This window comes from Neopelma chrysocephalum, unplaced genomic scaffold (assembly GCF_003984885.1).
Source record: "Neopelma chrysocephalum unplaced genomic scaffold, ASM398488v2 Primary Assembly neopelma1_44, whole genome shotgun sequence".
NCBI lineage: Eukaryota > Metazoa > Chordata > Aves > Passeriformes > Pipridae > Neopelma > Neopelma chrysocephalum.
The window spans coordinates 14932310-14952411 of NW_020897703.1; the positions used below are offsets into that span (position 1 = coordinate 14932310).

Here is a 20102-nt window from a genome sequence, read left to right on the forward strand (position 1 = left end):
GCAGCGGGGGCCGCTCGCAAGAAGCGGGAGCGGCGAAGGGAGAGGATGCCCGCCTCCTCGGGCTCGTCAGCGGCGCTCCGCCCCTCCCGCCGGCCCCGCCGCCCGGGGCCCGGCTGGGCTCGGGGCGGGAAGGGCCGGTGAGGCTGGAGCGGCTGCAGCTACGCGGGGCCTTTCCAGCCAAACGTGCTCGGGAACAGTGCTGGTCGTCCCTGCCGGCGCCCCAGCGAGAAGCCCGGGAAATGGCCAAGGGTTGGTAAATGAAGCGCCCGGCACGACGCTGGAAGTGCTCAGGGTTCCTCCAGCAGTGCACCTCGGTAGGGATTGTTAAGAATTAAAATAGGAATTTAGGCCAACTGTGGGGAAAAAAAAGTTACTGATAATCTTACCCCGTATGTCTGTATTGCCATTCAAAGTTAATATATCTTAAAATAGGGACGTGAAAGTTTACAACAATGCATAAAGTTGCGAGCACCTTCAAGATTAACCAAGACTTGCACAGAAGTATGTACCTCCTTTGCTAGGTTTTAATGCAAGCCAGTGGAGAATCGGGTCAGTAATCAGATATAACAGGAAGTAATGGAAGTTACTTGACTGGCTGTTGAGAAAATTCTTGAAACCGGAAAAACTAATGTTCCCCTTATGGACATCTGAAAAAAAGAAAAAGTAAAATTGAGAAATTGAAAATTGACCCCTGAGAGTTCTGAAGTCCTGAAGAAAGTGGTGAGTGAACTTCTGTTCAGTGAATCAACACTGGCTTCAACTTAAAATTTAATGTAATTTTATCTAGCCTTTTGTATTTTGTTTAGACATTGTTTTATTTTATCCACATGTACTTGACAAGTCAAGTTGCCTTCATATGAATGTGGAATTGTTTTCCTATGCAGCTGAGGGGTCAGATGCCTTAGAATTCTTATGTGAGTTTGCAGAAGGCCTGAGATTCTTGAAAGAGATAAATGCCACCCTTTGAGATCACCTGACAGGGTTTGGTTCTGTAGACTGTAGCTGAGATGATCTGGATGTGTTAGCAGAAGGATACAGGAGCTGTTCCAGTTACAAATTCTAGTTACAAATCCAGTTAAAAAATGAACCTGCTGTTTTTCTAAAACACCACAGACCTTGTAATAAATAAAATAGGGGCTATTTTATTAGTTTCAGTGAGTTCCATATTCATATGCATCCAATATATTAGGAGGTATATATACAGTCAGCAACAGACAAAAAGTAGAAACCCCAAACCCTTAATATAGACAGCTGCAAAACAGCTGGTCAGAGTTGGTCATGGTAACAGTCCTGGTTATGATTTTAGATAAAAATTTAGAGCAATCTGAGATTGTTATCATTCATTCTAAATGTCTCTGCTATTATCAATAGCAGTGAGAAAAGGTCCAGAAAGATGACCTGGAGCTATGTGTATACAACATAAGCAACCTACTTGTTGCAACATATTTGTGTTCTAGAACTCATACATTTAAAATTAATCTTTGTTGCAAAGCATTAAAAAATTATATTGTAAAATAAAGTAACATTAATTCCAGTACAACGAAGCCAAACTCTTCAACTTCACCCTTCCTGAACTTCAGTCCCTTTGTGCTTTTTCTAGGCGGGGAAGACTTTTTTTTCCCACTCAGAACGCGTTATAAAATCATTGTAGCGCTGGTTTCATAAATATGACCTCAATAATCAATACGACCTTGGGACTTTTTAACTATTATTTTTATTTCCTTTGAGTAGTCTAACTGGCTGGACTTTCCCCTTTCTCCCTACGCTTCCCGGCAGCAACTCCCGGGAAACGGTCTGTCCTGGGGCATGCGCACGCTGGGTGACAGTGCAGAGGCACGTGGAGCGCTGCGGCGTGTTCGGGCTGAGTGGCGTCCGCCGGCGGCTCCAATGCAGGAGGGTCCTGGGGAAGGGTAAGCTGAGAGCTCCTCGGATTGTGTTCTTCGGAGGCGGGGAGGTCTCAAAAGTTGCGCCGGTGACCCTGACTCCTTTGCTTTCTTGTTTAACGCCGGGGGGAGCTGGACCTTGCCGTGCCCGCAGCCCTCGCTGGCAGCGGCTGCCGCCCCGCGCCCGCCCGCCCGCCCGGTGCCGCCCGGTGCCGCCCGGTGCCGCCCGGTGCCGCAGGCGCGCAGGGGTTCGCGGGCTGGCCCTCAGCGGCCACCGCCGGCGGTGCCCGCGGCCGACCGGAGACTGGCGCCGTGAGAGCGGTGTCAGAGGCGGGACCCGAGTCCGACACCGAGGGTCGCGCCCCGCCTGCGGGGGGGCAGTGGGGCCTTGGCCGCCCCCGCCCCTGCCACCGCCGGCCTGAGGCCTGCGCGGCGGCTTAGCCCTTTCCCACGCTCTTCCTAAACGCTTTTGGGTCAGAATTCCCCGCGGGAAGGAAGAAGGCGGCGCGCAGGTGGCAGCGGGCGGCGCGCGGCCCAGGACGGGAGGGGCCGGCGCTGGTCCCCGGGGCCTGCGGGGCTGAGCTGCCCGCGGCAGGCGGGGGAAAAACACCCTGTGCTGCACAAGCACCTATCTTACGGCTTAGTTACTTAAATCTCTAATAGTTCTTATGCGTGGGGAGCGGCGGGTGTCCACATTTTCCCCTTTGTGGAAGATTTCCTGGCTTACTGTATTTTTGTAATACGGCCTTGAAAGTGCTTATTGTGTTTCAACTGTTAGAAAATTATTTTAGAGACATTTTTCCCTTCAAGTGTATTACATTGCGTGGTAAGTGGAACATCTTAGAAATAGTTCTTTAAGTAGATCCAAATTTCCTGGGTTTAGTCTATGTATTTGTAAGTTTGAAAACATCCGATGTTTTCTATTCATGTACTTTTGAAAGGATAGTAGAATTAACTACAATTTAAAATTGCATACAAGTGTGTGGTAAATCACTTGCATCAGCTCAATAACTTCCAGAAAGAGAAAGATTTGGAAACTTCCTATGGAGTGTTTTAGATAGAGATCCTGTTTGCCCATCAATAGGATAGAGGATGTAAGTTCCGTTGCAGAGCGGGAAAAGATGTCTTACCTGGGGGCTTACTTCATCCTGACTTCTTGCAGTTTAGCTTGCCAGCACTGTGGGAACTAAATTATTTGTAAAGGCAACTACCATATGGAACAAATAGAAGTAATAAAAGCAATATCTGAAAAGGGACTATAAAGCAAATCATTATTATAAAAGGTACTTAATACGTAATATCTGGAAAATTTGTACCTTTTATTTTTGTGTGCTTTCATTTTGCATAGGGAAGAAAACATTTCATATTATAACAGATCATAAATTAAAATTACTTCATTTTAGCTTTCCTTGTATCTGCCCCAGTGCCAGCAACAGCAGTGTAGTACAATATGTTAAATGATTTTTGTTCTCTGAAGTGGATTGTACAAACATCAAAAGAAATCCACCTATATCCAACTTTCTAGAATGATTTCAGTACCTTACATAGACCGCTCAAATAAGGTTTTTTCTTCCTCAGTGTGTGCTGCTGCCACCACCTTGATAACGTTACACTGATGGAATCATGTGAACAGTTGAAGAACATTCAAATTTGCCGAAGGTATTGATAATTTTTGTTGTTAGTGATTATATCTCCTAAAACAAGACTTCAAGACTTTACCATGCTCTCTGAGTTGAGGGAATTTGATGGGTCTTTTTTAGTGTACCAGGACATTTATCACCAGTGGTTTGTGTTCCCCAGCTTGAAACCAGTTTTGTAGGTTGTAGAGTACATAGTTGTTAGCCCTTTGAACAAACTTGGGTGTATTCTAAGGAAACCAATTAATACCAAATTTCAATAGATAAAGCTGTAGCTTCCACTGTAATTTGGGGAATTAGGTTGCTTTTCTTTTGCACAATAGGTGATTTCAGCTGAGTGTGTGACTGTTCAATAGTCTGTATTACAAAGGTGGTCAACCTTCCTGACTAGAAGCCATCTTACTTCCTTTTACCACCAATAGTTGTATTTTCTGGCAGTTCTTGAACCCCAGTTTGGCATTATGGAGTGGCTTAGTGAGAACAAGGCTCACTTAGTCATACAGTGCTGGCATGTTAGAAAGTTCAGCTTTGCCTTCTCAGTAGTAGCATGATAGCACATGTGGCTTTTAAAGGCAGGTTTCTAAATTTGAAAGCTTACCAAGTGGACTAACTTCATAGTACTTGTGAGCATGTCAGTGTTCACTGTTAGGGGTTTTTCTATGCGAAGATACCAGGCTGTAGGTTCTTCTCAAGCTTACCTTACTCAGAACATTATAATGTAGTGACATTGATTTTTACCTACTTGTTGTGACTGTACTTAACTGCTTTAATATGGTCTTGTTACAGGTACCTCGGAATTGAATTCTTCTTAATACAGTGACCATATGGGATCAAAGAAAAATGGTCTTCTGTTTTTCAAACACTTGAGTTTGTTGTTTGTAACAACATGATTTACTGTGAAAACTGGAAGAAGAATCTTTCTGGGCATTTTAAAGATAGCTGGTAGGCATAGCAAAATGCTTTGTTTGAGGCAGGTTTGCTTGTTTACACTGAGACGTGTCCAAGCTCGGACTCTGTGTAGTGATCTGCTTTTGAGCCAGATAAATAGTTGCACCCATGAAGATGAAGTGTTTAGCCTTGTTGGAAGGAACAAGGCCAGACTTTCTGAAAAGCATGTGGGAATTGCATTAAACATGCTGTGGCGATTGCAAAAGAAGAGGCCGTTTCTCTTAAGGACTACTGACTATGTAAAAAATCACTCCCAGTTTCTTACCCTTTGCGTTTTGGCAGAAAACAAGGTGAAACACATGGAAGATGAGGCCATAGTGGACACCTTATATAGTATTCTGAGGTAAAGAGCATTAAATTGAATTCCGTGTATATATATATTGTATTTGGTAATAAAAAGAGAGGGAATTTTGACTACAGAGCCATACTATAAGGAGATTGGGAGACTGCCCTGTCACAGTTTCCGTACTCTGTGTGACACAGATGGTGTAATGTCCTATGCTTCAGTTTTTGAGATGCAGGTAGGACAGATCTGTTTTCCAGTCCCAGTAAATATGTTTTATGATTGTTATGAGTTATTAATGCACAAATGTTTATAATCTGTTTGAATGGAGGGAGCCATGGAAAAGTAAAACATGGTAAATAATGAAAGGACATATGTCTTATTTCATTGTAACTATGGGAGCAAGCTTCAAACTATTATGTCTTTCTTTTGAAGGCTCAATGTTGAAGACCATGATTCTCTAGCAGAAACATTTGTTACAGAAGCATGGAAAAGATTAGAAAGGCAAGTACTGTATTGCTGTGCTTTGTGAAAGGTGTACGTTGCAAGCATGATTTACTTCATGTGAGGTTACACAAGAGTTCTCAAAGAGTATGTATGTTTAAGACATAATATGAGTATTTTAAATGTCAGTTGTGTTTTTGAAGGTTTTGGAAATTATACATACAGACTTTGGTACACGAATGCATGAGAGATTCAGATGCAGCAACAACAGGGACCAACATTTAAAGTTTTGAAAAATAATCTCTGTGGAGATTTATGTGTTCGAAGGAAATTGCAAGTTTTAATATTTACAATTTTATCTTGGTGCTTGCTGTCCAACTCATAAATGGTTGTTAGAAGCCTGCTCCTCTCAATTTAGTAAAAACATTTTGTATTAAAACAGCATTTTCCCTTTGTGCATTTTGTTGTTGGTTTTGTTGTCTTGGTTTGATTTCTTTTTTTTTGGATATTGTAGTTTTCATTCTGTAATCTCAGGGTAATGGCAGAAGCTGGTGTCAGCCTTGGCACCAGCACCACAGAATTGCCTCTTTCAGCTTAACACGTGGGGCTTCTTGACAGGTAAATTAATACAGTGTAGCTTGAACACAAAGTGATATTCAGATAATAAATTGCTCACATTCATTTTATGTATTTCACATCATTGCTTGAGAACATAATCTTTATTAGGCTGGCTAAGTGAAGAACAATTGATTTTTGTAGAGTTCCATATGCACAACATGCTTTAATATTAAACATCTAGGTATTTTGTTTCCTTGTTTTGTAATTTGAATATACCCTTGCTTTTTATATGATTGTTGAAGTAGATTTTTGTCCTTAGTTATTCCCTAGAAATAAAAGGTAAATATTCTTTCTGTCTGTCTTTAATGTCTTGACAGGCTTAGTTTGCCAGCTTTATCTAAATTCACACTGTGCTTATACAAGCAACACAGGCATTTCAATCCCATAATTGGCCAAGTAGCTCATATTGTGGACATGAAACTGGATTCTATACAGGATGTAAGGTAAGTGTCAGAATGAAGCTGAGGAGCAGGAGAAGCAATATGTCACGATTACCGTGCTGCCTTTCCTGAACCCTTTCCTTTTTTCCTCAGTTGGAGGTTGCTTTTCTTCAGTTTGGAGTTTGTGGGAAAGAAGTGTTTTGTTTTCATGTGTTGTTTGACGGGTGAATGCATTTTCCCAATGATTTTACGAAGGATTTCTTTATAACCAATCTAAACAACTAAAACTACTGTTTGATTGCTTAGATAGGTTATAAAGATTTAATTAATTTCCACTGTTTTACTTACAGTAGAATAATATAGCAGGCATTTTGAATGAGCTTTGTCCTGATTCTAAATTTAACATGGACTTTTTGATAATTTAGAGGCTATTGACTCACCAGAAGATGTTTTTCTTCCCTGACATTGATAATTTCTCTACTATGACATGGATTTAGTTAGCTATTGTGAATAGCAATAAGAAGTTTAAAAGCAATGTTGTGTTTATTTATTTTCAGAGTATTTTTTTTTTCTGGTCAAGCTGAATTAATGAATTCTCTTGCTAGCATGTCCAGCATATAACCCTAATATTAAAACTACTTAAAACACAGCGCTAGTCAAAGAAGTCCAAGCTTCTTTTTTCTTGCCTCTGTTCCCTCTGGGCCATTATAGTAAAGGCTTCTCTTTCTTTTTTTCTGTTTTATACAGCATTAGCAGTGCCAACACTTATTTTTGCAGATGTGAGGAACCTGCATATGAAACTCATTGAATGGGACTCCATTTCTTTACAGAAGTGACTCTCCCTGTGGTCATAAGTTTTATTCCCTTAGGAAAGGATTCTTTCTTTAGGAGTGACAATGACTCTTCTCCCCATTCTGTCTCTTGAGAATTGTTTGAGTTTCTTTGGTGTCTATTGAGCATTAGAGATCTTTTTGCAAATTTGAATCAGGCAAATCAGACTCCTGCCTTGGGCAAATGCTTTTATCACATGCAGCTTTGTTAGGGAAGGCTGAAAAATCCCAATTGTTTCAGAAGTTCACTGAAAGCAGAATTTTTACTGTAGAAGGATAAATGGTTTTTGCTCATCTATTTTTTCTGCATTAGATTTAAAATTCCTTTTTGCGCAGAAGCCAGCAGCACCTTGACTACCATTCCTTTCTTTGTGTAGTTTATTTAGGAAATCTAGAATTTATTGCTTATTATGTTCAATATGTAAGTGTAAAATCTTGAATTTTTTAGGATCCTGTCAGTTTTGATGGTCAGCATATCTGATGTTATCTCACAGAGTTTTCGAGATCGATTACTACACAAGGCTGAACAGCTCTTGGAAGAAGAGAATGAAGGCCACTTCAACTATGCCAAAAGAATGCTACAGTTTCTTCAAAATGTTAAACTGAAATATCATCCGTTGCTAGAAAAATGCAACAGGATTTTTCTTAAAAGTGCCTCCTGTCTTGATATCCACAGTATTAGTAGTATTTTTGGACTGTACGAGCAGCTGGGTTTTGACAATGCTGAATTCCGCTTGGTTGCTAACAAGCTACTGTCTGAAACTATAGATGATTATTACAATCCTGAAACCTTTGCAAAATTATTTTTTGTTCTTGGGCCTATGGCAGGATCCACGGTAAGAGAAAGGTAAGTTTATTACTGATTTTGTCTTATTTATGATATATATTTTCTTGCACAGAAATTAAAAATGTGTTAATGTTTGGAGGAGCTTCTGAGTCCATCTGTGAGCTGAGCCTTAGGTTTCCTGGTTGTAACTTTGTAGCAATGGATGATTTAACTATAGAAACATTGTCAAAGCAGTTTGTTTTGAGACAGTTGCATAGAAAGCTAGATCTAGCAATCAAGTGATATGTGAATGCTGTTATGCAAGACTATCTTGTAGCTCTGTCTCTTAGACTACACAGCCTTCCTTTCAAAGGGGATGGTAGTAAAAAGCTTGCTGTCTTTTCCCTGAGACATATGTGCAGGGGTATGTGTTGCTTTTTCCTTTTTAAGACTGGCAGTAGCTGAAACAGCCTGAGTCTTGTCCTATACCAGATTGCTGACATCCTGTTCTTCATGAAAGGTCTTCAGCAGGGAACACTTTGGCATTTATTTAGCAATTAGAGTATTATGTGACAGACTTTTTTTTATTGTGCCACAAAATCCTACTTGGGGTGGTGTTACTCATGGGTCTCTCAAAGTCTGTAGTTTTAGGCAGAATTTGCTTTATTTATTACAATGAGTCGTATTTTCATACTTTCATGAACATCTGCCTCTGTTCAGAGATTTGGATATACTGCAAGCCTGTGTTGGTATTTGCCATAGCTGACTTAGTTCCAAAAGCTTTTCCTAGATTATTTATTTATTTAATTTGTGGTAAACACTGGCTTTTTAACTGCCCCAGAACCACTTCAGTTCATGTTTGATTCTGTTATCTGTAGCTTCCTGATTGATCATGAATTGTTTAGTGTCTTAAAGTATCTTCCCTACTTCTTGTCTACTTTTAGAATTGTTGGAGTCACTGGTTTCTAGTGTCAGAACAATATGCACTGATCCAACACACTCACACCCCTTTACCTGTGCTATACAGATTAGCTGTTTAGAAGAAAAGTCCAGAGAAGAAAAGTCTCTAGTTTGAGGGAATTTGTTTTCCTGTATTTCCTGAAGCAGTCTTTTGGTTCTTTCCCTCATAGACAAAGAAAATTGCTGCAGTCTTTGCTGGAGATTTTAATCCGTTTTTCATTGGAAAATATGTCTTTTCCTCTTTAGGTTGCTAGTAACTGCAGCACACATGGCAGAAGAATTTAACAGTCACCAGGTGTTGGTGATACTGAAGACAATGCAGAAAATGAAATGCAGAAATTCTCATCTACTTGAAAAGTAATTTTTTTGATACTACTAAGAAGGTGTATTCTCTAGGTAAACTACTTCCATTTAGTGTGGAAAACTGTGTAATACCCAGTAAGTGAGGAGTGGAGGGTGTGTCACTTGCACACAAATGCATCTACACTATAAATAATTAGGTAATACAGATTTTAGAATATTGCAGCTTGACCCAGAAGTAATTGAGGAAATTTAGGAATTTCATTGAAAAGCATTTCAACCCTACCAAGTTAATGTCATATTATATCTGGCTTATTTGCAAATATGTGATCCCATTTCAGTAAACTTAGCCCCTAACAGTTACTGTAAACTCAGGAGAAAAAGAGAACATGTCCACATTTTCTGCAGTTGTAAACTGAACATTGTTTGTAAGGAGAGGTAATATCTATCATACAATGAAGGGGAAAGCAGCTGATGTTTTGGGCACAGAAGATGTAGCATTAGATACATCAGAGATGCAGCAGAGTTAAGTACAGGTCCTGAGCAATAACTGGATTGAAGGTAGTTGCATGAACCAAATAGATCCTTGGAAGAAAAAGGACATACTTGTGTACTATGGATCAAAGGAATACTAGAGGTGAATTCATGCCTTTTCTCCTTGAATCTCACTGTCTGAAGAAGGTCTTAAGGTATTATCTTTCCCTACAAATCTATCCCCCTCTTTGCAGCCTTAGACCAACAGTGAGTGCAGTGGTGCTGAAGCTGGTGTTGTTGTTCTAGTTTATTCCATTCTTGGTCCACTTTAAATTTAACTGCTTGTGAAATCTGAAACAGAACTTATTAGTGTGAAGTAGCTGATTTGCTGTGATGAGGGTTTTAATTTCGCAGTTCACTAAATGGAGAGAGGCTACTGTGTCTTTGGGGAACAGTGTCAAAACTGGTGTGGAGAGGAGTAGAGGTGTGTGAAACCCTCCATATATACATACTGTGCATCACAGGACACCCTTTCTTCATGTGGGATGTTGGAGTTTGCAGTATCTTTTGTATTAGCGTAACACCATGTAATCTTTTCTCTTTGTATTCAGAATGGCTTCTGTTCTGCACAAACACTTGGATAGTTATCATGTGTTACAGCTGGTGAAGTTAACACAGTACTTGACGTGGTTGCGATGCCGCAATCTGGAGCTGTTTGCCAAACTGAAGATGTTACTATTAGGGTAAGCGTGTATTCTTGGAAATGTAGCTATTTAAGTATTAAACAGTTCTCTACTTAAGATTTCAAATTACAAGCTAAGATGTTAAAGTGTTTTGTTTCCATAAAATATGAAGAAGTAACAAACTGTTACAATATTTGATTCTTTTAAACACCTAAATCAGAGGATAGGAAGTGATTGTTGTCTTGTTTATAGACCCAACGGTATTTTCGAATAGATATGATACCTTTCAAAAATATTTTTTGTCCCTTATTCCTTTGGTCATTGCAATATTGAAATGACAGGAAATTTTGATTTTTTTTTTATTGGGAGCGCAGGTATTAATGTCGTCTTTGATGTTTGATGGAAGAAGTAATGAAAAATAGGCAGTAAGAATGCCTTGGTTGGAATAAGTGAAAGTGTGAAGCAGAAGTACTTTACTTTTGATTGAAGAACTGTCCAGTTAGTTCTTAGGCTTGTACAGTTGCAGCAGAAAGGGAAACAGTTTCTGGAATTACTGGAGAAGAGATCTTGTTTCCATTGCTCAGCCTCTATAGGAATGTAGTGCCTTGGCTGTACTATTTTTTGCTGATCATTCCTTCATGTTCCTCAAGCACCTCAGAAACTGGTGCTCCCTAAGACAGAAGTCAGAGAAATGAACCAGGCCCAGAAACCCACAGACACCCTTAACAAATGTGGACCTTCTGGTCTTAATAAGGACTTCTGTGTTTATCAGTAACATTTAAAGCCTCTCCAGCTGACTGAGCTGCTTGCTGTCTTCTTCCCTTTTTTCAGTTTTGAATAAATTAGAAGTTAATCTTAATTTTAAAAAATGGTAGTTCCTAACAGCGTGAATTTCTACCACGTCATTAATATTCTACTTATTTTATATTTGATATGCAGCTTTTGACTTCTAAATTAGGATTTTCATGCATGTAATTTATTTGGGTTTTTAAACACTTACACTTTGTCATTACTGATGGACTATTTTTATTTCCACCTTTCTTCCAGTTATTTAAAATCTAGTGTGATACCTGCTGATACTGCAGCCATAATTCGTGTTCTGGCCATGCTACCTTCTTTTCAAGTGGAGGAGATGATTACAAACAAAGCAGCAGCAGTTCTGCCTCAATGCAGTCTCCATCATTTGAATTGCATTGCTACAGCTCTTGTCAAATGGAATCATCATGACCAGTTGCACTGGCAAAACAGTTCTGAGCTATGTGCAAAGCTTCTGCAAAAACTAAATGACTGTGGATTTGAGAGGCTTCAGAAAACCAACAGCTTAAATCTTCTGTTGGAAGAACTTACACATGTGAATGGAGAGTGGTTTGAAGAAGTCCTGAATGAGGAAACTGTGGCCATGTGTCAACGCTTGATAGACCAAATAACATGGACAAATGTATTACCGCTGTCTTTTTTTCTCAAAAAAACAAACCACCGTTGTCCTGCCTTATTTGACAGAATAGCTTCTGTGACTGTTGAAAATATAGACAAGGTATTAGAGCTTTTCTTTTTATCTACTATGTGAGTTATTCAGTAGAAAAGGAGAGGTTCATGTGTTGATGTGTTTCAGAGCACAATCCACACTGTTTCTAAGGGTTTTCCTCAGTGTACCATCTTAAATTTTTTTTTTAAACTTCATTATAAATAGCCACATCAGCTGGTGTGTATTTTAACATTACTCATTGTTGTGGGGGTTTCCCCAGTAGCCTGTCTTTTTGGTCAAAATTACTCTTTTTTCTTACTATCTTTTTTTCCTCCTCGTTCTCAGTCTGGTGTTCATATAAATCTTTGATTTTATGCTATTGCAGTTTAGTTTCTTTAAGAGCATTTAATGCAAAATCTTTTTGAAAGGTTCTTTAAGTATATAGAAACACTTGGATCATCTATGTGAAATACATCTTAAGTTTTAGCTGTTGCTGTAGATTCAATTTTTTCTGCATTTTATTTTTCTATTGTTTCCTCCTGGAATAGTTGACAAAAAAAATTAGAAGATAGCTCATCTAGTCTTAAATCTCCCAATTCTGAATGAAGTGTAAAACTCTTCTTTATTGTAAAGCAATGTTATGATGTATTGCAGTGACTTGATTTTGGATGTCTTTTTTTCCAGATCCACTCCTCCGAAATCTATTTTATTCTTTTACTTTTCTCTGCTTTGAATTATGACAATGAAGAGTTCTTTAAGAGTTGTATCCAACATCTTACTTCTGACTTGAGTAAGTGCATTAGACAAAGATATTCTGACACCAAATAAATGTCACTGAAAGTTATTATTTTTATTGAATGAAAATAGGAATAGAATGACACTTTTGTTAAGCAAAGAAAAAGTATGTATGTTACTACTAATACTCTGCCTACTGGGGATAAACCATTACAAAGATTCAATGCTGGGTTTCATTTCACCCTTTAAAAATTACTGTTAACAAGGGACTAGCAAAAAAATTTTAGTGTAGTAAAAAGCAAGTGAAAATTCTGGTTAATTCACTGTGCTGCTATTGGATAGAATTGTTGCGGTGCTCCCCAAGGAATCGTCATTTGTGAACAGGATACATTTTGTGATTCATCACAAATAAATGGTTAAAGTTGTAGAGGAAGTGTGTAGAAACTTGTATAGTACGTTAAGGGAGAAAATTAGACAATTTGGGAGGCCAGGAGAAGGGCACTGCAAATCCTTTCAACTTTATGTCATGTGTTAATATGTATTTCTGTCTGTTTTTTAAAGGTTATTTTGAAATTTATCACTTGGTGCTGCTTGGTCACGTTTTGGCAGTGGCTGGGTATTTTCCTCCAGTTCTGATAACAACGATATTTAATGTTTCTTTCCTAAGCAAACTGGATGCTCAACTTAAAGGTAGATATCTAGCTCTCTGATGAATTTGATTGTGTAACATTTGACATAAAATGCAATTGTGGACCTACCTATGACATTACTCTTTAAATTATTCCATTTTCTAGAAAGACCCCCTCTATATAATCTAGTTATGATTTGAGTACTAAAAGGGAAGGAATGAAGAAAAGTCTGTACTTTCAAAACAAAGCACAGATTTTCTCATCTGTATTGCAGATGAGAAAAGGTCATATAAGGCAAATTTTATAGTCAACTTATTGTACTCAGTATATAATAATTCTTCAATTTTATTGGAAATAAAATTACCTGACTCTGGTGTTTATTACTAGAAAGAGTCACAAAGCTCAAGAAATAATGTGGGATTCTTGCCTGCAAGAAATGTGTCCTACCAGTCTCTTCTCTCTAAATAAGAGACTGTTTATTTCATCCCTCTCTACCTGTACATTGTTCGCTATCAATGTATTGTTGCCATTTTGCCTTCAAGTACATAATTAAAAGTTAAATGATAGAAGCATTTTCTACCTTCTGTCTTGCTGTTGTTCTTATCATTGAGTAGAACTGTTACTTTTCATTTTTTCCTCAGGGATTTTATAAATGTATTTTATAAATGCCATAGTATACAGACACTTGCATTTCTAGTAAAGAATTCAGAGGCAGCCATTTAGGTCCATAGGTTGGATTTTTCACATTGCAGTTTACACCTTTGTATGTTTGTTTGTGTTTTTTTTAATCAGTCCTGCCTGATACCCTAAAGCAGAGGGTCTGCTCTCGCCTCATGAAATTGAACAGAGCGGTCTGTCTGGAATGCCCGGAGTTTCACATCCCTTGGTTTCATGAGCAGTACTGTCAACGTGTCTTTCATAACAGTAAGTAACTTAAGAGAGGGAAACCTGCCCTTGTTTCTAATAATAGCCTATTTTCAACAATCTACTAGATATTTCTTCTAAAACTGTCTGGTTGACACTACCACACCACAGAAGATCAGGATGGTGCAACCCACTCTCAGCTGAGCATGTCTTGGAAAGTGCAACCGCTCAGCAGTGCGACAGAGAGCAAAGCAGTTTTCCTTGTGATAATAATTGTAATAGAGATGGGATTTTTCCTTCTAAGGAATAAAATTTAAATAGACAGAAACAACGTATATGGCATGAAGGATGGAAAGGCAGGAGGAGGATCATTAGGATTGTCTCCTGGAGGATATGGGTCACTTTGCTCCCTACTTCACCTACAAGACTGAACGCTTGACTTAAATTTTTCAATATGAACATTTCTACTGCTTGTTTTTGAACTTGCTCCTGCCTTCTTCCTCAGAAGAATCAAGATCCATCAGAAATGAGAGATAGAGAAGTAGGCTAGTGATCAGTGTAGCAGCTGAGATCTTTCAGAATAGTGATGAATTCAGAAAATCCAGCTAATGCAAGGAATATCCACTAATTCACATGGGGAGATCTGCTTTGCTGTCCAGAGAACTCAGCTACTTTGTCTCTCAGAGACTGAAGATGTTTTGGAGCAAGGTGTTAATCTGCAACAGACAAAGAAGTGACAGATAGTGTGGTGTACCTGTAATAAAGGCAAGATGAGTAAATCTTAAGTGTCTAAACATGATTAAAAGCAAACAAAATCCAACAGGTAAAACCTCTAACTAAAGTTTTTGTAGCATGTGAATCAGCAATATCCTTGGATGGAAAGTCTGGATTTGAAATTTATGCTCAGTAGCACGCACCTGCTACTTTCCACCTAAAATATAATCACTTGGTCTCCGAATTATGATGGAATAGCACCAGGGATCTGTGGAAAAGATTTGATTCAATAGGCTGGCTGTCAAAAATGCAATGTCTCAAAGTGCTCTTTTCAGAATTTTGGCTGTGGAAGTTTTGATGTATGAATTCTTTATTTTGTCTTTGTAGGCGTGAGCCGAATAAATCCACTGCGACAGCATGTTCACAGAATGCTGACAGAGATCTTAGGAGGGAGCCAGTACTCCAGGATATCTGTTCTCACACCATACTACTATGAAATAGGTGAGAAGTTAATACTCTTAAGATTGTTATTACCAAGATTAGGAAGCCTGTGATCATGTTGCCACAAGATATTGCAAAGAAGAAATTGTTGTGTAAAATACAGTTTCTAAAAAGTTCTGTATAATATAAATAATGTTGGATATCTCTAATTTTGGCTATCACTTAGTTCTTCTAGAAGTAAACACTCTACAGATCGAATTCTTTCACTTTAGTCAGTAAACAGGTTTGCTGTGTTTTCTGACAGATTTTGAGTGTGTCCTGGATGAAAATAAAAAGCCTCTTTCCTACATGGCTCAGAATATACCTTTGGATGATGTGGGGGGAATACACTTGAGACATGATATCAAAGATGAAGGGAGAAAGGCTCTGCCACCAGGAGCTCAGAGGTTAGTGCATTGAATTCTTGCACGTTAGCTCTCCCAAGCTTCCAAGTTCAGGCCAGGTTTTTGATGCTTATGTCCTAAATATTTGTTGCAACTCTTATGCTATTTATTTTTCAGTTCCTTTTTCCTAAGCCTAATGAGGTTTAGCCTTCCAGGGTGTGGCGGGTCGGCCACAGCGTGTAACACAGTTATACGCTCATTCCCTTGCAGTGTGATGGGGGACAGAATCTTGAGGGTAAAAGCAAGGAAGAAAACTCCTGGGTTGCAATTAAGACAGTTTAATGAGTGAAGAGAAGAAAGGAAAAATATAAAAGGAGAAAACAAAACAATTGATGCACATGCAATCATTCACCACCAGCAGCCCAGTGGCAGAGCAGTGGCTACTTGGGAAAAACTTCCCTCTGTTTTATTGCTGAGCATGATGTTGTATGGTGTGGAATATCGCCTTAGCCAGTTGAGGTTCCCTCCCATGGAAGGTGTCCCTTCCTGACCTCTTGTCCGTGCAGCCTATATGCACTGTGGGTGCAGAGTGAGAAACAGAAAGTCTTGATGCTGTGCAAGCAATAGCTCTTCAGCGATAGCCAAAATATTGGTGTGTTATTAACACCGTTTTGGTCACAAGTTCAAAACACAGCACCAGATGAACTGTCATGAAGAAAAGTACCTTCATCCCAGCCAGATCCAGTATATGTTCTTGAAATGTGTTTCATGAGATTGGAGAACTCTTTCCCTCCCATCTCTTCAAATGTAGGCCTTGAAAATGTTAGTTAACTGTTTTTACCATTTTAGCAAAAACAGATGCTGGGAAAAAAATGCTTTTTCTAAATCACGTAAAATTCAAGTATCTCTAGATAAATAAGAGGAAAATGTTTTGTCTGGTTTCAGGGAGTTGTTTAATTTTCTTTTTCTGTGAATTGTCAGGTTTATCTTGTCTTGCTGCAGCTATCAATACTGAACTAGAAATATCACTTCTTGCTATTCAGGTAGGACCTGAAAGTAAATGCACGTCTTTGCTGTTTGCAGAATTGCTTTGGAATTTCTTGATTCAAGAGCTTTTAGCAAAGATTATTCACGTCATCTGAAAGGAGAACCTGCAGTGAAAAAACGACACCTGGAAATGCTGGGATACCGGGTAGTTCAGGTGAGCATCCAGCAATACTTTGTCCTTTCAGAGTTGCATCCATAGTGAAAAATGATCCATTTTCCATGCAACAGGTTTAGAGACAGTTTTTATAGTTAAAAGCATCTACTGGGTGAGAGCAATTTTTGTATTTAGGGAGGAAATTCCAAGCTGTTCTCAAAATGGACTTCATAGAGGCTGAAGCAAAAGAGACTTGCAAAGAGGCTGAAGCAAAACTGAAGTCAAAAGGTCTCAGTCTTACGTTACTGCAGGCAAACTAGCTATGTCAATGTAGCCTGAGTAAAGGAGAACAAGTGAAATGAGTTTCAGTTCAATTCACTAAAGATTTCTACACTAGAAGATGATTGAACATACCCTCGAGTTTTGAGTGCCAGTTTTGGCAGCTGCCAGATGGGATAGGGATGCTGTTTGTCTGCTGCAGTGATGGCGCTGTGACAGGGAACACTAGTGGCCAGTGATAATTCACAACCATCAGCAATGAAACATTTTGGTAATGGAGGCTCATGAATTTGGAGGCTCCTGTATATTTAATTACTCACCTACCCTAATTTTAGCCAGAATCCTTCTTTTAGCTTAAATTTGGTTGGTTTTCTTGTTTCTTTGAAACAGAATAATCATCTTTTCTCATGTTATACTACTGCTACACTATTCCAGTCTAATAGATTTAACATTAAAATCTACAGTGACCTGGGATTTTTCTCTCAATTCGGATTTTAAAAGTGGGAGATGGTGTAATGGAGTTATCACAGCCTATACTGTGTGGGCATCTGTTTTACATTTCTGCAACTATGCTGCTTTTTGGCAACAAACTGACTGTACTTACATAAAGAAGAATCTTATACTGAGAAATGGATCTTGTCAATATTAGAGTGCGGCCAATGAATTCAAGTGGAGACAGACCTTTCCCAGGCAGAACTAACTCCGTTACCCCCGTCGGGTCGTGGTCGTTGAAAACTCCCATAACGCACATCACGTCGGGGTCACCAAATAGAGACGATGAAGAAATGAGGCTGCACACACACCATGATTTGGTTTTCAGGATTCTCCCCAGAGCTCTCTCTGCATTTCCCCTTCATTAGGGTTCTTTGGTAAACAGCACCTGCTGTTGTCATTCAGGTAACCAGAATTCCCAGGGCTTTTTGCAAACTCAGTGTTTTGATTCACACATTCCTTCTCAGCTCCAAGACTGAAATACTCCCTTTTGATTCTAATTAACTGAGTGCAGGTGCTGCTGGCTTAACTCGTTCCCACATTAGAGCAAGCCTAGCTTTTGGAGGGACACAGGTCATCAAATATCTTCAAGTGGAGAACAAGAGATATCAGAGAGCCTTTGCTGTGAATGGTATGTGTCTTACACCAGTGCTAACACTCAGTTTGTATGATTCTGTTCTACAGATTCCTCACTTTGAATGGAATTCTATGGTTCTGTCAACAAAAGGTGAACAGCTAGAATACCTGAGACAGCAGCTGTATGGAATACAGTGATGTCAGACATGCAGTCTAAAGTACTTCTATAAAAACATTTTATGTACCACCAAACGTTTTGTAATCCTGGAATACATAGTTTCAAAAATCTCTTTATCTGTGAGTCAGCTGGACCAAGGCTTGCCACGGGCATCAAGTGTAGAGGGATTGCAAAAGGCAGGTCATAGTGGGCCATGAAGATCCAATATGGATGCTTATAATTTCCTATTATCTGGAAGCTATTGTTTAATCACATGAAGCTCTGGCAGTTTTGCTGTAAAATTACATTATCATCTCCTAAATAAATAGTACAGAGGCTTAGCCAGACATAAAACTCTCCAAAGAAAAAGTTGGAAATACTCTTGACTGTGAGAGAAGTGTCAGCAATCTATTGAAAACTACATCTGTCCTCCAGCATAAGACAGAATGAGCAGCTGGGAATCAAACAGTATCTGTACTCTGAAACCAAGAAACTGAAGTGCAAATTGACTAAGCATAGGGCTGCTTTTAGAGCCATTCAGTTTCCATCTCCCAGAACAGAGGTACTGCGGGGAGTGCTGGGGGAGGGTGTTGCGTGGCGAGGAACCTCCAGCTGCTTCTCCTACCCTGTGATGTGGCGCATACAAAAGTATGTCTGAGCCTCCTGGAACACCTCCAGATACCTAAAAACCCTGCCAGGGTTTGTGCAGGAGGCACAAGACACTGAGATGTAGAAGGAAAAACGGAATAGGCAGCAGAATGTTCATTGTAGAGCAAACTGTAGAGTGGTCATACTTGACAGATCAGCCTGTTTTCAGAGGCAGCCACATTGTGCCCACGGCTGCCATCATCTCATGACTGCTTGCTCTGCCTGTCCTTCACTTACACAATGTGGCTGTGTTTTCTTCCTCATTTAGTAGAAGCAGTAGACATTCTTTTACCACTTACTTGAAACCTGGCAGAGGTAAGCAACTGCATTTCTGAATTGGCCATTATGCATCTGCTGTCACTTTTTTTGTTTTTACTATTCAGTAGCAGAAGAAAATATTTTTATTTACTGCATACAAATCAGGACAGGAATGGAAATTCAGGAAAAAACAACAGAACTGATCTAGGCTGCAAGGTACTTTCCTGCTGAGGCAGCCCTCACATTTGTGAGATGACTGAAAAAACTAGTAGATGGTTGTCTAAACACTTAGGGTAATAAATGGACAAGGGCTCTGAGATGGAGAGGAAGAGAGCTTTGAGGAAGTATCATTGAAGGGACAGCACATAGAAAGACTCTATGCACATTCTATTTTGTATAAAATGGAGAAAACAATCATAAATATAGGTTAGTATCTCAGAAGGTGGGCTACATGTCAAAGGGCTGTTGCATGACCCTGTTTCTGTATAGATGGCCTTCATGAAGCAACCTTGGAGTCTAAGAAAGGTGGCAGTGGCTTAAATGTTCAGTCATGGGTGGTCATGTGTTTGAGCTGAACCCCGCTTTTCAGAGTTCTAGCAGTCACTGTGCCAAGCCAGCTATCTTCAGATTATGTATGGATAAAGTTATGAGTACGCACAATGGGAAGAGGATTAAAACTTGCTATGAGTGGATTCAGAAAGGGCATCGAAGAAAAGCAAACTATAAGAGTATTTCAATAAAATGTGTTGTCTTTGATCATTTGCAGTCATTCTTTCTAAATTAAATCAGCAAGTGTTAGAGGAGTGATCTAACTGGAGCCAATGAAAAGGTGCTAAGAATAGCAGAAGATTTGGGTACTAAAGGGGTAAACAGAAAAGATGTTCCACAGTTAAGTACTGGCAGACAGTAACATACTGAAATGAGCTATGATGGCTGCGCCTTTGCCATATGTTTACTTCTGTCTCCTAGGAAGGCAATGCTAGGGGTCATTTGATAGTTGGAATTGCCATTCAGTCAGGTATCGTGGGCTTCTCTTCCAGTTTTCCTGCTACATCAGTTGTAATTAGATTTATATTTATGAAATTCTTTAGATTATGACACCCTCTTTATTCAG

The 20102-nt window shown here is 39.3% G+C and overlaps 1 protein-coding gene and 1 long non-coding RNA gene across 6 annotated transcripts; one reads left to right on the top strand and one right to left on the bottom strand.

Annotated features, from left to right (window-relative positions):
- Positions 1 to 98: 98 nt before the first annotated feature.
- FASTKD1 (FAST kinase domains 1) lies at positions 99 to 19744 on the top strand. 5 transcript variants are annotated; one of them, XM_027678648.1, is made up of 19 exons: positions 101 to 720; positions 1777 to 1910; positions 3462 to 3542; positions 4307 to 4462; positions 4751 to 4811; positions 5187 to 5255; positions 6131 to 6256; positions 7472 to 7870; positions 8996 to 9106; positions 10135 to 10266; positions 11254 to 11740; positions 12356 to 12461; positions 12968 to 13096; positions 13828 to 13959; positions 15001 to 15114; positions 15359 to 15500; positions 16521 to 16638; positions 18034 to 19204; positions 19307 to 19744. In XM_027678648.1, the coding sequence occupies exons 5-18, from the start codon at positions 4768 to 4770 to the stop codon at positions 18121 to 18123; spliced, it is 2199 nt and encodes a 732-aa protein (XP_027534449.1). In that variant the 5' UTR covers positions 101 to 720; positions 1777 to 1910; positions 3462 to 3542; positions 4307 to 4462; positions 4751 to 4767; the 3' UTR covers positions 18124 to 19204; positions 19307 to 19744. The 5 variants fall into 5 exon arrangements, with proteins under 5 accessions (XP_027534445.1, XP_027534448.1, XP_027534447.1 ...); XM_027678644.1 differs by having other exon boundaries at positions 99 to 720; positions 4307 to 4811; XM_027678647.1 differs by having other exon boundaries at positions 99 to 720; positions 4307 to 4811; positions 19313 to 19744.
- Positions 10615 to 17906, bottom strand: LOC113965357. The gene is made up of 3 exons (XR_003533528.1): positions 17462 to 17906; positions 14817 to 14881; positions 10615 to 10877 (listed from the first exon to the last, which is right to left on the bottom strand). It is a non-coding gene; the product is annotated as an uncharacterized LOC113965357 (long non-coding RNA).
- Positions 19745 to 20102: the final 358 nt, after the last annotated feature.